At 38.6% G+C, this 18,322-nt stretch overlaps 2 protein-coding genes across 3 annotated transcripts in view; one reads left to right on the plus strand and one right to left on the minus strand.

Moving 5' to 3' along the window:
* AGPS (alkylglycerone phosphate synthase) overlaps nucleotides 1–7,334 on the plus strand; it is a 168,070-nt gene extending 160,736 nt beyond the window's left edge. For both annotated transcript variants that reach the window (XM_025404941.1, XM_025404942.1), the window contains exon 20: nucleotides 1,583–7,334. In XM_025404941.1, coding sequence (XP_025260726.1) covers nucleotides 1,583–1,704 — 122 coding nt within the window. In that variant the 3' untranslated portion in view covers nucleotides 1,705–7,334. The remainder of the gene's footprint in view (nucleotides 1–1,582) is intronic.
* Nucleotides 7,335–13,701: 6,367 nt separating this feature from the next.
* TTC30B (tetratricopeptide repeat domain 30B) lies at nucleotides 13,702–16,710 on the minus strand. The gene is made up of 2 exons (XM_025404974.1): nucleotides 14,070–16,710; nucleotides 13,702–13,755 (listed from the first exon to the last, which is right to left on the minus strand). Exon 1 carries the CDS (start codon nucleotides 16,634–16,636, stop codon nucleotides 14,639–14,641), a length of 1,998 nt encoding a protein of 665 aa, XP_025260759.1. The 5' UTR covers nucleotides 16,637–16,710; the 3' UTR covers nucleotides 13,702–13,755; nucleotides 14,070–14,638.
* Nucleotides 16,711–18,322: the final 1,612 nt, after the last annotated feature.

Raw genomic sequence — 18,322 nt, forward strand, 5'->3', positions numbered from 1 at the left:
AGAGTTGAAGAGACTTCATAAAGTCTAATCCATTTGCAAGTGAAAACACAGGCTGAATCAGAGTAATGGATGGTCCCTTAGGAGATAATAGAAGGTCCTGGTAGAATATCTTTTAGGTGGTAGAGACTGCATGAGTAGGGGGATTTATTTACTCTTAGCTTCTGGTTTTAGAACTATCTCAAACAAAATTTTTCATTTTGAATTTAAGGTTTTTTTCCTGCTAAACTTCGTTTCCCCCCATCTTAATACCAGCAATACCTTTTTATTTCTGAAAGCCAAGCATATAATTTGCTTTCTGAGATTATCACAGTATTTATTATTTTGATGACAATTTGATGGTTTCTTAGAGAACTGGACAGAAAAGATGGTTTTAGTTGAGCTTGAAATGGTATTTAAGGTTTCCAAAACGCAGATGCTATGATGTATCACTACAGCCTAATAAATGAGAATGCATTCTAGAATGACAGGCTGAATACTTTAATGAAAGAAGGTTTTCCATTTCAGTTGGTCAATTAAATCACTGTTGATGACTTTGGATCATTAATGAACATTTGTGGAAAATGACCATTTGAATTCAATTATTACAATAATAGGTTTTTTGGAGAAGTACAAGTACAAATAATCCTAACTGTAAATTAAAAGATTTATCCATTTTGCCACAGATAAGTTAGCGTATTGCTTTGCTTTTTAATACCAGAGCAAGTTGACATTTCAGAATTCTTTTACAGATTAAGTACATATTCTTTCTTACAAAAGTTCTACTTACAAAAGGTTATGTTTTTCATTGAGCACCTTTTGAAATATAATTTATGCTGCTAACCGTTATGTTACTTCATTATTCTCAGAGCAAATTAGCAAGACCTAGAAACAAAAAAAGGGAACTTTGTACAGTATGTAAAAGCAAAAGATTAAGTTTACGATGGATTAGGTATTTGATTTATTTAATGCCTTAGGGGAAAAAAATCTAAATCTGGAAAAACAGTAGGAAGAAAGTAACCATTATTTGGGAACATGCAAATTTATTTAAAAGTACTGTGAAAATAAAATGTAAATAGAAGCTTAATAACTAGATTTTTTATCTTAAGCCTATTAAAGTTTCAAATTTTCTTATTTTAAGCCTTTATGTTCGTTAACATATTTTAAGAATATATATCCTGTCATTTTTGCTAAATTTACCCGACAAATTCATCCCAATATGATGTTTTTCTTTAGTTAACTTCATTTTCTCTAAAACTTGGGTGTGTTGTGGTAGTTAAGGCAGAGGTGGGTTCTTTCGAAACGCACGTTTTTCTCATTTTGTTATTTATAAAATGGGCTATAATCTCCATCCAAGCTTCCTTCAATCTCCATTTCATAGTTTACAGAGAAAGGAGACACTGTGGAGCACAGACTTCCCCTGGGAATACACTGGGCTTAATGAGCTTGATAGTCTGGTGGGCTCAATAAATCAAATAAAGCAAAACATTTCTCATTTTTGAATAAAAGCATTTATCACACAGTGTTTGTTCACTCGTGGTCACAAGATTGATTGGTTCCCAGCATCATAGCGTATATTGAAGCATTTTTGATTTTGTTTTTCCAGTGGGCAAGTTACGGAAGCAGTGGCTAAAGGAAAGTATCTCTGATGTCGGCTTTGGGATGCTGAAGTCTGTCAAGGAATATGTGGACCCCAATAACATCTTTGGAAACAGAAACCTTTTATAAATCCATGAGTATCATTACAAAAAAATGTCAATTTTTTTTTTTTAAGTTTTCAACTGTGGTTATAATCGTAATCAAATATATCATGGACTATATTTTGGATACTTTGTTTGTTGGTTTAAAATAAGTTTGTTTTCATTCTGTAGTTTGTTTTGTTTCTACATCTATGCATTGACAGATGGTATTCCTAAATCTCTCTCATTGTAGGTACGTCATTTTACAGCCAACGGTTGTCATTTCAAATTTTAGGCAGCACAAGGCTGCCAACTATTCCAGAGGAAGCTGCTGCCAGCTGTTTTGTATTGATGCTTCCTCTTGGGGAACAAAGACAGATTTCGGTATCATTGATTGCTCAGCTAGCCTCTTTTTAAAAGAATGTTTCTGGGAATCAGATGTCTAGGAAAGGATTCCACTGAGGAGTGATACACATGTACATTGTTTAAGAGCATATTCTAGTGTGACTAGGCCATTAAAGGGAAGGATATTCATGAAAGAATATAGGCAACCTGTTATTTAGAAAACCTTCACTTCTGTAAGGTGCTTGGCCTATGGGGTTTTTTTTGTTTTTGTTTTTGTTTTGAAATTAGTATACATGCATAAAACCTTGTATCATCAATATACAAATTATTCTGTTAGGGGACATGTTTTTGTTCTCCATGTTTCTGTTTCTATTGAGGTATGAGTTGTATTTGTATCACTGAGATAACCTATTGTTATATTCTAATTCATTGATAACATGTTTTGTAAGAAAAGCTGACATCCCTCATTGCAGGTGAAGAACAGGTTTACCATGAAATGAATGCCTTTATTCAAATTAGAGTCCTAATGTTTCTGATTTCACATTCTTGTTGCCGAAATGCAGAAGAAACAGCTACAGCAGGAGCAGAAGGAAAATTCCTTAGACTTAATGTCTCCAATTGCAAGAATTGTTTCACTAAAGAAACAGTCATCATTCAACTACTGAATTTGAAAGCCTCAGCAGTTTCAACAACAAAAATCATTTTGCTTTTTTAAAATTAATCCCAACTGCATGATAAATTTTCATATAAAAGGTAAAGTTTCAATTTAGTTTTTAATAATGGTTTAATGCCTTTTTTTGAATAACTGGTGTAACCTAAATTTTTTTTAAATGTAATGTAATGTATTAATGCATATACCATAATCAAAAGTTTGAAATATCCGTTTCTTAAATAATGAGGACATTAATCACATTTAGCAAACATTTGTACATTCAAACCTGGATATTAAAGTGAAATGATTACTTTGAATCACTGTCTGCCAAGGTTCATGATTCACATTTTGAGATGGATTCTTTTCTTAATGTAATACCTAACTTTTGATAATTTTTTAAAACTAATATTTGATCAGATAATGTAAGTCAAAATGCAGACAATCCTTTAAAAGGATGCATTGTCTGTGTATGTAGCAACAGCTCCAAAGTATTTTTGGGCAGTTTGATACCTTTTATATCTGAAGTAGCCTTAACCAGAAAAATGATAATTTAAAATTGACAAAATGATATTTTTAAGACTTCAAAATGATAAATAATTTTTAACTATTAAAATTGGCCTCAAACTAATAAATCTGTAATTAAATTAGAATTAAATATCAGTTTAACAACAAAATGAAATATTTCTTTTTTAGAAACTGCCTCTCTTCATTGGTGATTTATTTTTAATTATAAAATTTCCAGCAGATCTTTGCTTTAAGCCCTTGATATTAGACCTAATTGGACACTTGATGAGGAAGTTGCCTCTAGAATTATAAAAATCTCAGCTTTATAAAATGCATCTGTTCATGAAGGTAATTTCTCTAATTGGTGATCAAAATATAAAATTAAAGAAGGTACTAATGTCTCACTGGAAGTATATATATATATACACACACATGTATATGTGTGTGTGTGTGTATATATATATGTTTCTGAGTAATTTTTAAAAAATAAAACAGGTTCATTAGAAGATCCATTCCTTTGCATGTGATTGTTATAACATTCTTTCCCAGGGAGTTCAATTTCAACAACCTCAGAAATCCGTACTTGATATTAGGAAACTATAAATGTAACACCTGAAATTATTATGTTCACTATTCTACATGAACCTTATGGAAATTCGTGATTTATGTCTTTGTTTTTCTTTTTCCAAGTATATGCAGGACTCCCCAACCTTGATTTTATAATGGCGACTGCATTTTGTAGGTGGAATCATTTCTACCGAAATCATTTTGAAACACAAGAACATTCATCAGTACTGTTTCGCTCTGATTTAGTAAATCAGAAAGCCTCGCCCCACCCCCAGCCCCCACTTTCACACACCTACTTCTGGGAGGTGCCTCAGTATAGACTTAGTATCTGTGGAGGACTGAGTTCATGAATATGCACAGAAGCACTTAAACCATGCCTCTTATTTCTATCATATTTGAAAATGGCTTCATAAAAGTTAGGAGAACACTGTTTATGTGACACTTCTTAACTCATTTTTAATGTTTATTTTTAATTTAAAAAACCTATTGCCTATTTGGTTTTCAGTACTGCATAACACTGACTTTCTTAAATTAGTCATATTTGCAATAATTTACTTAAATTTGGTAATGTCACATTTGGGTTGGGGTTTCAGTGGGAATAGTAACTTGCCGCTAGTGAGAAATGGCATTGAATACTAAAGACTCAGTGTGAACAGTCTTTATAGACCCTTAGAGAAACTGTTGCCTTAATGTTTGGTGCAATTTCTAGTAGTGCATAAGTGAATTTAGTCTTATGATAAGTAACTTGAGCTGTTTTTAGCTTAGTAAGAATTGTGGAAACCACATGTTTATTGTGCCCATCATTTTACACAAAGAAAAGAGGATTATATTGTTTCTTCTGAGGAAGTAGGAGTTTTCTTCCTAAAAGTGCTTCCATATTGCAGTACTATTACTTAAAAGTTATTTATGAAGTTGGAAGCCTTCTAGTTTGCCTAACTGTGTTGATGTATTTTGAAAACAAAATTGCAATAAAGGATGAGCTTCCATCGGTGTATATGTTATACCAGATACAGATGGTTGCAAGGAAACCTTTCCCCCTACCCAGAATAGTCTGTTAGTAACTGCTAAGTCCTGGCTTGCATTTTTGAAAATGCTTTTCTGCATGTTAGCACCCAGACTTTCCTTTGTCATATTCCTTTATAGCTACAACTTAACTGTAGCTTATCAGAGAAGCTCTGTAGTCCTACACTGAAGTGTGTTCCCTTGGCTGTTATATGGGGCTGGGTTTGGTTGAACTTCTATTCTGTATAAATGTTAGAACACAGTTACTACAGATTGATTTACAAACTGCATGTGCTGGTGCTTCAGGCAGCCAAAATGGAATGCTGTGGAAAGCATATATCTACATCTTAAAAAACACTCAGACAGGAGTTAAGGACAGCTTTAATAATTTTTTTGTTTACCACTTAATCTTTATCAACTCTGATTTTAGTTAGGACTTAGCTCATGGTTGAAGAAAAGTGGAAAATAACAAGTGCCCATTTAGGTTTGAAGAATCCAGAATGTTTTACCTTTGACTTTATGAGTTACAGAAGCTTGGCTTTGCTCTAGGCTTCATGTTCCCAAATGAGCCATACATATGTCAGTATATTCACTTAATTTTTACTTATTTCAGTTTCCTGTAAAGGAAACAACTTATACATTGATGCTTAAATCCAGAAAGTATAAAAGGTTTTCTTAAACTGTTAAAATATAGTGTCTGATATAAAGGATGTAAGTTACTCAGCTTTCTGCTCCCTAAGCCAAACAGTGTTTGTCTTCAGTGTGAAATTTAACTGTAAAAACTACTTGTAATGTCAAGAGATTATGGATCATATTATTAATAAAATGGACCTGGGTCTAAGTTTTTTTTCTTCAAAGGGAGTGTGAAGCTGTTTATTCTTCTGTTTGCATATGGGTTTTTCTTTTAACTTTAGTTTTTCATGTTCATATTTCCACTGATTTGAAAACACAAAATTTATTTTTATAATTTTGTTGCTTGTAGCATAATCAAGTGCAACCTACTTGTGACTAAATCTCTTTGGATTTATAGTTGACGATATTGGTAGCTAGGTTTTGTCAATCCCTCATCATTTTTTAAAATCAATGCTATATTCCCAGGAGGCATTGAGACTCCTGTGAACCCGAAGCACTCCCTTTTGAACCTTGGAAGATCCTCAAAGAGCACTCTTGTGCTCTTCTAATCACAATTCCTTAACAAATCGGAGTAAGGACCACTGACATATAGAACACTCAAGCCAAAGAACCATCACAGAATTTAGTAACTTTAGTTCTGTGAACATGAAAACATTTCTTTTTTGGTTTCCAAAGGAGATTATTTATTTTTCCACAAGGAAAAACATCTTGCAGAGACTCTGAATTCCAAATCTGAGTGAGAAAGAAAAGGAAAAAAATCTGTTTCATCGTGGATTTCTAAGCAACATATATACGTGTTTTTAAGACAACCTTTTGTTGGCAGTGTTTTTCCTGAACACCACATGCACCCTAGGAAACCTGTTTTTCCTTTAAAGTAATCTTGTTCACATATCGGAAAAGGACATGAAATGCTCATACTGGCATATAAGTTTCTATAAGTAGTTATTTTTGGGCTACTTATATACTGTATCCCCAAAAGTTCACAGTGCCTTGTTGAGATTTTTTTTTTTCCATGAAATAGCCATTATTTTAAATGAGTGGGAGATGATGAGTCTTTAGACAGAGGTCATTCATCAGTTCAAGACTATTCCTCTTCAAGAACATGTCAGGAATTAAGTAGTTGTATGTGGAAACACTGGTAATTCTTTCCACAGTATTGTTTTGGATAATCTGTTCTAGTATATTTAACTAATTGTATGGTGGACCTGTACTCTGATACACATCTAATCAGTCAATGGGATTTGTATGTGATTTTCATTCCTACTGCCCCAACCTAGTAGCCCTAAGTTGTGGCTTGGTGGATGTGGCATTGAGCCTCAAGACACTCACTACATTCTTTCTGGATGTTTGCTTACAGGCTCCCTGAGGAACAGAACCTGTGGAGCTGGCGGGGGGGCGAGTGGTTTTTATTCCTAATATTATGTGCCAGTCCTTTTTCGTGTGATGGTGCCTTCACAATAACAAATATTTCTGTTCTGGACAATGATTAAATCTTATGAGAAATATATGTAGGTTATATTAATTCTTGTCCATTTTTGCTAAGCCTGTGAAATACTTTGGCTCTGATACAACTTGACTTGAATAATATCTTATCCTGAGTCTTCCTCCAAGGCAGTACATATTCCTGCTAGGACTGTAGTAATCCTTTGGGAACTACATGTGAGTAAGCACCTGTATGTAAGCCATTATACTGCTGTAACTAATGCATACAAACAATTCTTCTCTTTACATTTATAGTCTAAAAGGGGATATGCAGTGGGAAGGAAAATTCCTGAGAGTTTCCAGCATAGCTTTGTCAATTCCAACTGAGCCATACTGTTTTCCACAAGGGCTCAACACATATCAGTATTCCATGCTTTCAGTGTGTGTTCAGATTCTCCTTTTATTGGTTTTCTTAGACTGTACTGTTCTATAAGCAAATGCCCATGTGTGATTTTTAAGATGTGCTGGGGAAAAATAAATCAATACCACAACCACCCATTGTTAAAGAAATTGTTGTTTATTTCACGTTGGTTCTATTTAACCTTTGTTGACAGCATGCTATTCTTGGCAAAAACAAACAGGATACACTTTGTGCCCATGAGTACCCTCTCTGGTAGTAAAGGGCGTGTGCATAGATACTGATTACATCCCTGCCTGTGGCTCCCACACTGAAAGGAAGGTTGTAGATATCTGGGCTCTGAAATGACTGAAGGTCAGACCTGTTGAACTCCGTCTTACATGATACATTTCAGTAATCACTAGCCATACTAAGATTTTAGCTCTTGTATTATGTAGTTAAGAAAAGCAATTTTCTGACTTATATAAGTTCAGATTGAATGAACTATAGAAATCATCCCATCTTATTTGCTTCATCCCATCTGAACATAATTGCTACCTAACATTCCCCAGACCACAAACAGATAACCAGTCTTCCTGACCATTTATTGCTGTGAACAAATGCAAATTCATTGCCTTTCCAGGAAGCCTTTTCCAACTTCTGTCATCTTCAAGTATTAGGAAATTTTTAAATTATTATTATTAGACTGAAATCTGTGTTTGTCTTCTACCCATTATACAACTTCTGCCACCTTTGGTCATAAAGAATTGTCCAATTGCTCTGTTGAAGGGCTGCTCTTCAGGTATTTTAAATCAGGTCCCATGTTCCTCAACACCTTCTCCTGTCAACCTTTGCTCCTGTCATTTATAGACTTTCACCTTAATAATCCTCTTCACATGTGCCCATTTGCTGTTTTTAAAGTGAGGTGTCTAGGCCTGAAAACAAATCTTCCAGAGTAGTACCAATGCTTCCTCTAGTGTAGTCACTAATAAAAAAGCATTTTTGGTGGGCATTGCTCTGTCAACTCATACTGACTATATGCCATTTACCAAAGATTGTCTTTTTCATGTGACATTTTGGCCGCATCTCCTTGGAGGCTAATTTTTTTAAAGCCCCATTACTTATATTTAGCTTTACTAAAATTTGTATCTTACTGGAGTTAGTTCCATATTTTCAAAATGTTAGGATCTTGACTCTTACCCAGAATATTTTCTGTGCCATCAAGCTTCAGGTCATCAGTAAAATAGAGACAAATAGTGTCTGGATTTTCATCCAAGTAATGACAGATAATTGGTACAAGGGCCTATCTGACCCATGATCCTGACATTTCATCCATGAAAGAACATTCAGGATTCAGACATCTACACTTTCGCTTGACATACAATTGTCCACCTTATACTTTTACATTTTGGCCACAAATACACTTTTTATTCAGTTAATCAGCATTTATGTCAGATAAGTAATCATGTTTACGTTAACATTTTCTGCTGCCACAGTGAAATCCTGATAAAGCTACTACTACAGTTTCATGTGCTACCCTATAAGAAAAAGAAATGAAACCTTCCTGCCATCACATTTCCTTTTGCCTATGTTTGGCCTCAGGGGCATGTTTCTCTTTTTGAAAGACTCAAACCCATTTTCTGCTGCATTTTCTGATGCGGTCTGTTGATTGGGCCTGGTATTGCCTGATGGACAAGCTCTGAAATCCACCCTTGCGTAGTTTTGCCATGTCCTTTGTACCTCATTGTGCTAACATTAGATAGGTGAAGCTGCTCTTTTTAGAAAATGGCAGAATTTTACCACTGTAAAGTAACTTAGAAGATAGGGTTCTAAATACAAGAAGCAGTGGATAAGGTTCTATTCTGGACATTTTGGGTGTGATTCATTTTTCTCTACAAACTACAAGTCACATTCCCTATTCGGACCTAATTTCTTCTTTTATAAAGTGAAAAACTCTGAGGTCCATTTCAACTCAGTCTCAGTGATTCTAATGTGTCTGTTTTTTTGCTGAACACTACCCTAGAATTGATTATTATATAATTAATTTTTAAATTTACCCTTTTTTGCCAGACAGGCAAGAAGGTAGCATTGTTATCACAACAACCCTGTGAAGTAACTGGTATCATCCCCTTTTTACTGGTGAAAAAAACTGAAGTTTGGTTAGGTTAAGAAGCACCCACCATTAGTAGCTGGGAAGTGGCATTGCAGGACTGTGGAGCCAGGTGACTAACTCCAGTACCTGTGTGCTGGCTGCTTCACTGCTGTAGGCTACTTGTGCTGGATGACTATGATGTACACAGAATTTCTTTTTAGAGTAGATTATTAGTTGTCCTCTAGAGAAGGGCTCAAGTGTTGGGGTGATCAGACCCAACACCAGGTCATGGGGGCGATGAAGTCCAGCGGAGTCAAAGGAATGAGAAAAGACAGTTTGAGAAATAAAGTGGGTCCGGGGGCCAACGCGAGTATGGAGGCTGCCAAGGCCCTGAGCCCTGGAAGCCCAGACTACTGTTTATTGGTGATCAAAGAAACAGGTGGTGAGAATGCGGGGGTTGAAAGGGAGCATTGTATTAAGCACATGATTTACAGCTGTGACGGTTTAGCATTTATATGACCAATTCTAAGACAATTGATCTAGGAGCCTGGAAGGGCTAGAAGCAAGGAACCAGCAAGTCTAGACACATTCCAGAGGCCACGAGGGGTTTTATGCCCTAAGCCCTGGATTCTTTCCAAGCCACGAGGGGTTTTATGTCCTGGGCTTAGATGATGGTATATCAGGGTAGCCTTCCACCCTTTAGCACAGAGCTTGGTGTTCCAAAGGCCATGAGGGATTTTAGACCCTGGACCCCGGACATGTTCCAAGACTCTTACATTATGTCAGACAAGCAAGCCCTGCCCCAGCTTCTCCCAACACTCACCTTTTCCCAACGACAAGTAAGGAAATGGAGTCTCTTCCTACTACAGAGTAGAAGCTGCTGTCTTTGTGACCACATGCCATAGAATGCCAGAAAGGTTTTTTCTCAGATATTGTCCTGCTGTGTAAATGTTTAACCCACAGTATCCTGCACTGATTTTGTGGGTTTAATATGAAACTCATAAAAGGAAGTATCTGATGGAGTGAATAAATTTGCATTTTTATAACTTTAGTATTCTTTGAGCTGCACTTAAAAATATAAGACAACCTTTTTCTATAAGTTATACATCTTCCATTGGGAGACTGAAAATTGAAAGAACTGTTTGAGATTAAAGAAATGTTTTATTATAACCTAGAGACAACAATCTAGGTTCTTAGGAAAGTCACAATTCCTTAAAAATACTAATTTAAGAATTCAGGTTGCTGCTGAAGGGTTTGAGCTACATTAGGGTACTCAAAAAGTATATAGCTTATAACTAGAATGAAAGTATCAGTTTAGAATCTGATGGTTACAGTCATGGTGATTATGTAGTTGGACAACCAAAACCCAAGAGTTACTGGCTCATGACAAAATACGGTTTGACTTAATACTAAGGGCATAGCCCAAAAACTGAAAACTACAGAAAACCCAAATGTCACTTTAGTCCCAGAGGTAGGTCAACAAAGGATAAGAGGCATTTAGTGAATGGTGGAGAATGAGCTGCAAGTCACACTAATACCAGGAAACTACTAATACCAGGAAAAGCTGAGTGTTGGGAGAAGCTGGGGCAGGGCTTGCATGTCTGACATAATGTGAGAGTCTTGGAACATGTCCAGGGTACAGGGTCTAAAAATCCCTTGTGGCCTTTGGAACACCAAGCTCTGCAGAGAATGCTCTCAGAAACACAACCTCTAGGTCTTTCCAGATCACCCAGAGTCAATAAGAAAAAGAAGAGAGGGAACCTGAAACAAAAATTATATTTGAAAATCCTGATACTCACTTGTAAAGTCTGTCTTTAGTGATGTTATCCTTTTAAAGTTAGGTTGTTTACGCAGTCTCACTCTGCTTAACTGTAGTCAGACTTCCAACACTGTTAACCCTCCAGGACACCAGGGAGAAAATGAGCCCAGATGAGGATTATGGGGCAGAGGGGTCAGAAAGTTACTTCTAAAGCTTCCCCTCCAAGCCATTTACCCTTTCTAATCGCATATTTCCTAATAAGTATATTTATTTGGGCATCTATCCCATAGCCCTCTCTAAACAAATCAGTCTAACCTTGGGCCAAACCTATCACTGTGATTCTGTATGGATTCCATCTGAGGTGCTTCTCTAAGCCTGTGAGGCCACACACCCCTCAGGTTAGGAGTGTCCCTCTTATGATTATAGCTGTCTCATTGCCAGATGACCCACCTTCATTCCCACACAGTCATAATTGTCTGCTTCTCATGAATGGGTCAGACTTAGCCACCACACCTGACCTTCACAGATGGTATTGGGGCAAACATCTGGACATTTTGGGTGTGGACATTTTTTTCCATTCTGCAGCTAAGGCCACATTCAAAGGGGGACTGTCATGAGGAATAAAAATCCTTTGACAGGCATGTCATGCCACTGATCAAAGGAGTATGTTTTTGCTGGTTCTGCACTAAGAGATCAAGTTCTTGTTCCTGAGAAAACAAATATAACTACTTGTGTATAAGCGCACACACTCCTATTTTGTGTGTGCCCATGTGGAGACCAAAGGGTTGACTAAGATGAAATAATTAATATTTGAGTCCTTTAAAATAGACTATGCAGGTATTATGAATAAATCTTAAAAGAGTCCTTATATTTCTATAAGGAGCTCATTGTCAAGAAAAGTGCTTTTAGCACTTTATATACTCTAGGAGCACAGAACAAAGCTTTCATTTGAGTTTTAGGTACAGAAGCTTTCACTCAAATGGCAAAATATGGGGTCATTGTAAAGTCATTTGCTTTTTAGAATCAAGCAAGGCAGGGTACTTTGAATGTGAGTTTTAAAGATGTATATCCTGAAACTAAGGACAACAAGTGCCAGGGGAGTTAGGAATGCCCTGTCTTCCCAGGCCTCAGCACCAGACTTCTTGACTCTGTGTGGTTCATAAGACTTTGTTGCCGCCAGCAGCAATCTGAATCTGCGTGGGTGCCTGTCTGAGAGCCAGGGTAAGGAAGGGGACAAATGGCATGGTTCACCTTTGTTTCTTAGTGGTGTGAGCAATCAGGATTTCCTTATACATTACTAACTAGGAAATCCCAAATGCCCAGCAGCAAGGGGTTAAAAACCATTCAGAAAAGCTTTTTATGTTCTGAAAAGTTAAATTACACATACATGAAAACCACAAACACATAGCACCTGGGTAAATTGTGGCCAAATAAAGACCAGGCTATTTGCAAAAGGGAATCTGGAAAACATTTGTTTTTGGGTGGTTAACATTAGTTACACTTTATGCTTTTTTTCCCCTAAAGAAAATAGCATGGTTTAGAAGAAACAGGAAAAAACCAGAATTTTAATATGGCCATTGAAAACAAGATTTCAGTTCATTTACTTTCCAAATCTTAAGAGGCTACCAAGATTGACAGGGGCACAAAGCTACTGCAGCAACACTTTTAGTACAGAAGTTGTTAAACAAAGAACATTTCCCAAACATTGAATGTGCTATGGGATGCAGTGAAGAGGTCAGTAAACATTGCTTGTCCTCCACATGTGACACTAAAGCATCAGTGGTAAATGATAGCAGCTCAGATAATTAAGATTTAAAATGCCATAAATTCAAAACCATTAACTTCACAAAAAGCCAAATTTCCTGGTATAATACAATTTGAGCACAATTTGAGGTCATGCTACAGAGGAATTATGCTGAGCATGTTTTTATCAGTACCTATGTGGCTAAGTGGTTCCTTTTCCTTGAAGGAAAAAAATCATCTCATTATGGAAGAGGTTCCCTATCATTCAGAAGAAAGCTACTAGGTTGAGCTATGAGAAACTGCTAGTTTTCTAAGTCAAAAACTCAAAATCAACAACTTCATATGATTCAATCTAATACACTTGATTTTTCTAAGCCGGGTCAAGTTAGGTCTTTTTGTGGAAAGAGAGGAGTGGGAAATCAAATAGTAAAGCTGTTTTAAGGTTCAGAAAATAAAATGCCTGATCAGAATGCATGTGGTTCCCAGTGGGAACTCCAAAAAACTCTTGGGAGTTGTGGACATGAAATGAACACTACAACTTAGAGTTGACCTTTTTGGCCAGGCCTGGTGGCCAAGATTTTTCCTTATCCAAGAGGCTACAACATGGAAACACTGTACACCCAGCATATCCTAAATTGCAAGCACAAACGTAGGAATTAAGAACTGAGAGCTGGACCCAGTGATTTGCACCAGTAGTCCCAGCTACTTGGGAAGCTGAAGTGGGAGTATGCTTAAGCCTAGGAGTTGGATACTAACCTGGGCAACAAACATAACAAAACCTCTGTCTCTTAAACCCCTGAGTTCTCAGGATACATCTGTTATTTGTCACAGAAATAAATATTTTAAAAGTCATCATGGAAAATAGTAACAGCATATCTTGTTCATATATTTAAATTATTAAAGGGAACAAAAGAAAACCAGGGAAATTTGTTCTTTGATAATTGTTCATTGTGTCTACATTATAGCACCATAATTTTATTAAAGCTACAAAATTTTTTTTTTTTTTTTTTTTTTTTTGAGACGGAGTCTCGCCCTGTAGCCCGGGCTGGAGTGCAGTGGCCGGATCTCAGCTCACTGCAAGCTCCGCCTCCCGGGTTCACGCCATTCTCCTGCCTCAGCCTCCCGAGTAGCTGGGACTACAGGCGCCCGCCACCTCGCCCGGCTAGTTTTTTGTATTTTTTAGTAGAGATGGGGTTTCACGGTGTTCGCCAGGATGGTCTCGATCTGCTGACCTCGTGATCCGCCCATCTCGGCCTCCCAAAGTGCTGGGATTACAGGCTTGAGCCACCGCGCCCGGCCAAAAGCTACAAAATTTTTTACTGACTTTTGCCCGTTTAAAAAAAAAAACCCCCACTTATGCGCTAAGGCATTTTGGTTAGATAAAGCATTATATCCAAATTAAAAAACACTGCCAAAGTATCCTAAAGTCTATATAAAAAGTATGCATTACAAATTAATGAGTGTAAATTGTGAGACTAGAACACACAATCCCTGAAATGATTATTTAAAGACTACTCCTAACTATTACTGAGATAGTGCTTGGTCCCTGAATGCTGTAATCCTTGTGCAAAGGCCCCTGAAGAGAGATCAGAGCACAAGGTTACAGAGGAAAGGAAACAAAGGTATTACAACTTCTGATAGAAACATTCTTCATAAGTTTGGAATTTTTCATAACCCCTGGGGTAAAAGTTCTTAGAATGTTTCACTTTCTGGGAAATGTAACAGCAAAAGTTTTGGCTACTTTTTTTTTTATATTGCATAGTGTACAAAGTTCAACATGTAACAAATATAAAGATGCCAAAGGTTAAATAAAGCAATGCAAATTTATAGAACAAAGCCATTTGATAAATGCCATTATCAGCTATTACTATATATTCCATCCTATGATCTCATAAATCAAAGCTTTTAACTGCCTAGACTCATCTGTGACTGTATTCTTTCCAACATGCATTCTCTCTTCTTCCAGGGGTTGTTCAATAACAGCAGGTATGTTTCTGCCATGAAGTTCACAGTGTTCTAGAAACTGGACACATTCTTGAATAACACTATCACGAAGCATGATTGTGTGTTTTGACATGTTTTCTAACAAGGACAGGAAGCATCTTTTGGCATAATACCAGGTATCTGTTCCCAGCTTTTTATTATAAGGCTCCAAGCTTTTGATAACTCGAGAAATACCAAACTCATAGTTTCCTTTGGCACAATAAAGAGTTCCTATCACCAAATTCACAATGCAGAGATGGTACATTTTCCTATTTGGGTTATCATAAGAGAGCTGCTCTTCCTCCTTTTCAATCTTCCTCATCAATTCCTCTGCTTCTTCATTTTGACTTGTCATAATGTAGGAAACACAGAGATTAGCCAGCACAATAGCACTGACATTCAGGATGTTATCATAATGCTTCTTGACTATGGGTTCATAGAAACCAATGGCTTCTTTGTATTTGTTTTCCTGCATGAACAGAACATGAGCCACATTCAACTTCCACACATCATGGTCGTTACAGAATTCCACAGATTTGTGGAAGATCTTTTCCACCATTGGATAATTTTCAAGGTTCCAGTAGATTTTTGCCTGAGTCATCAACACGGGAATATACTTCTCCATGGTTTCATCATATTCATTCACTGCCTTTTTGATAGCTTCATCATCTCTATTGTGTCTTGCTTCCCGTACTTGTATGGTGAGTTTCCGGAGGACCTCAGTCAGCATCCCTGCTAGCCCATCAAGCTTAATGAAAGCCTCTTCAGGAGCTGTCTGGCAAGTGATCACGGCATCCAAGAAGTCATAGAGATAGGGTGTGAGGAACTTATAAATCAAATGGGCATTTTCTGCCAGGACATCTGCTGCTAGGTCAAAATACTCATATTTACAGTAGAGCAGCAACAGGTTGCCAAAAGTCTCTGGAGGAAAGGGATTCTGTTGGAGCAAAAACTGTAGCTTTTCAAACCCTTCTGCAGGCCTGGCATCCATGTTCATTAGTGCCTGGTTGTGTAGGGTCACAGGGTCCAACTCTTCCTCTGCCCTGGGTGGCATGTCAGTGAGGGCTTCTTGAGCTGCCTCATAGTTTCTCAGTTGGTATTCTATAGCTGCCTTAAGGTTGAAGGCTTCCACCAGAGCAGTCTGGTGGAGGACTAAGGTGTTGCCAACACTGCGAACATCAATGCCCTCAGTGGTCATGCCCACACCTAGCTCAGGGTGCTGTCGGATGCCCCGCTCAATAATCTCAGCGATATGCTTCAGCGCTGAGGCATATTGTCGGCTGCTGTAATAGGCCAAAGCCAGGTTGTAGGAAAGGTCAGGCTGGTAGCCCGAAGCCTGCAGGGCGGCAAAAAACTTGGAGCATGCAGCTTCATACTGCCCCTCCCTGTACAGCAAACAACCCAGGCTGACCTGGCCATCGGTCTCATTCTCGCCCCCACTTTCTTCTCCCTCTTCCCCACTCAGCAGCTGCTCTACCAGGCTCCTGGACCCCGGCAGATCGCCCTCACTGTACTTGATGGCAGCCTGCAGGCGGAGGACCCGGCTGTGGTAGGCGGGGTTATCCAGGAGAAGGAAGGCGACCCGGGTGGCCTCCGGATAAAGGCAGGCCTTGTACAGGGCCTGGGCCTGGTACAGGCGGTACTGCTCCAGTTCCGGGTGCAGCTGGCCCAGCTGCTCATAGCACTCGGCCGCCAGCGCGAACTCCTGCAGGCGGTAGTAGCAGTAGCCTAGCAGCGACAGGACTGCGCGGGTCCTAGGGCTCTGCTGCGGCTCTCGGCCCAGCAGCTGCACCGCCTCAGCGTAGCGGGCATCGCGGATGAGCCGGTACACGACCACGGTGAACTCCCCGTCGGGGATCTGCGCGCCGCTCAGGACCGCCATAATCACCAGGGCTGTTATGCGTGCGGTTACCACGGCAACAGGGCAACCGGAAGCGGAAGACTGCCAGTTTCCTTGTCGCAAGAAATCTGTTAAGAATAAAAAGGGACCATTCTCGTCAGTCTCTGAATTTTGGTTTGATCTTCAAATACTGTGGACTGCGGAGTGGCGGCATTCAGAAGGGGAAAGGCTACTCCTCCGGGCCGTTCAGAGACTGAATCTCCTGGTCCCTGCCTGCACCGTTCCAGCAGTGCCGCGGCGCGGGACGTAGCCGCGCTGCATGCTGGGAGGCGTAGTCCCGGCTGTACCTACCCGACCCGCGGCCGGTGGGATGCAGGGTAACCCTCCTTCCCTGCCCCCTAAAGATCAGGGGCGCTCACTGTGTCTGTTTTGGCACCTTGATCTCTGGCGCGGCGGAGAAAGGTTTCCGGCCCCATGTTCCTGGCGATTTTGAGCCTTGTACTCGGTGTCGTCGATACTAATGCTGGCTTTTGGTTTAGTTTTACTAAAAGGACCGGGATGGCAAAAGGCGAGTTATCTCTTGGAATTCCCCTGGAATTAGAGCAGGTTCTTTTTACGCTGCCCCGAGGGCACACTTTGTAAGAATAGAATAGAGCGGCGAGCAGGAATCCTTAATTTGGTGGTTTCCAGATGTTAATGAGGAAAAAGGACTGTGAATCTTGATTGGTACTGGAAGAAGTTCGGTTTTAGGTCAAAGTATCTCCCGCTCTTTTTTTCCCATAACAAATATTACTGAGTATATATTGGCGTTTACCCTTGGCCATCCCCACTGCGCTGGAGTTCCAACTTTCACTACTGAGGAGAAAAGTTCGAGAAATGCATGACTTCAGTCTTTTCCAAGAGGGGAAAATCCAAGACATTAAAATGTGCTCCTTTCCCTATGCATTTTTACTCTTCTCTCTTAACTACTAGATTTGTCTGCCAGTGGTGTGTGGGTGTGTGAGAGACACACATGCTCAGTTTGTACTTGTCAGCCTTCTAGGGATTTTGGATATTGAGCTAATAAATATGGATTTTCTTCTGTTAAAATAAAAAAACATTGGCTACACTTTAATTTTTTTCCAGATTCTTAGTTTGAAGATTTCTATGCAGGTTTGCTAGACTGTACAAGATATCATTCTGGGTTTTCTTTCATTCTTCATTATGTATTTGGAATAGATTCTGTAGATTCCATGTTATTATCCTGGGGCTATTTTTGTATAATGTCTTTTCAATTTATTAGTGCCCATGATGGGGCTGTGAAAAACTAGGGGCTTAATTATTCCATAAAATTATATATAATCACTAATTTAAAAAATACCCCCAGATTAAACTGACCTAGAGACCATAGACTTTAAGGGAGAATGTAATTTTTCAATCAAGAATTAGGGACGTAGACAAGATAGCAAAATATGAATTTGGCTTATCCCAGTGAGGTACTTGTAAATAGTGTAGTTTTCAAGGTAACAATAATAGTTGTAATTAATTAACATCTATCATATGGTGGCCTGGGACAAGGCATTGTCTTTTGTAGTCTTCCATGATGTCCATCGGCCTCACTACCACCCAAGATAAACAGTCCAAGTCAGAATATGTCTTTGCTATGTAGTTAAATACTTCAATGCAGGTACCTTACTGCCTCTTCAACAGTATTGCTGTTCATAAATATTTTCTACATACAAATTTTGG

This window comes from Theropithecus gelada, chromosome 12, assembly GCF_003255815.1.
Source record: "Theropithecus gelada isolate Dixy chromosome 12, Tgel_1.0, whole genome shotgun sequence".
NCBI lineage: Eukaryota > Metazoa > Chordata > Mammalia > Primates > Cercopithecidae > Theropithecus > Theropithecus gelada.

What these genes read in the sequence shown, in the direction of transcription:
- TTC30B (XM_025404974.1), bottom strand. Translation starts at nt 16,636, where the DNA reads ATGGCGGTCCTGAGCGGCGCGCAGATCCCCGACGGGGAGTTCACCGTG.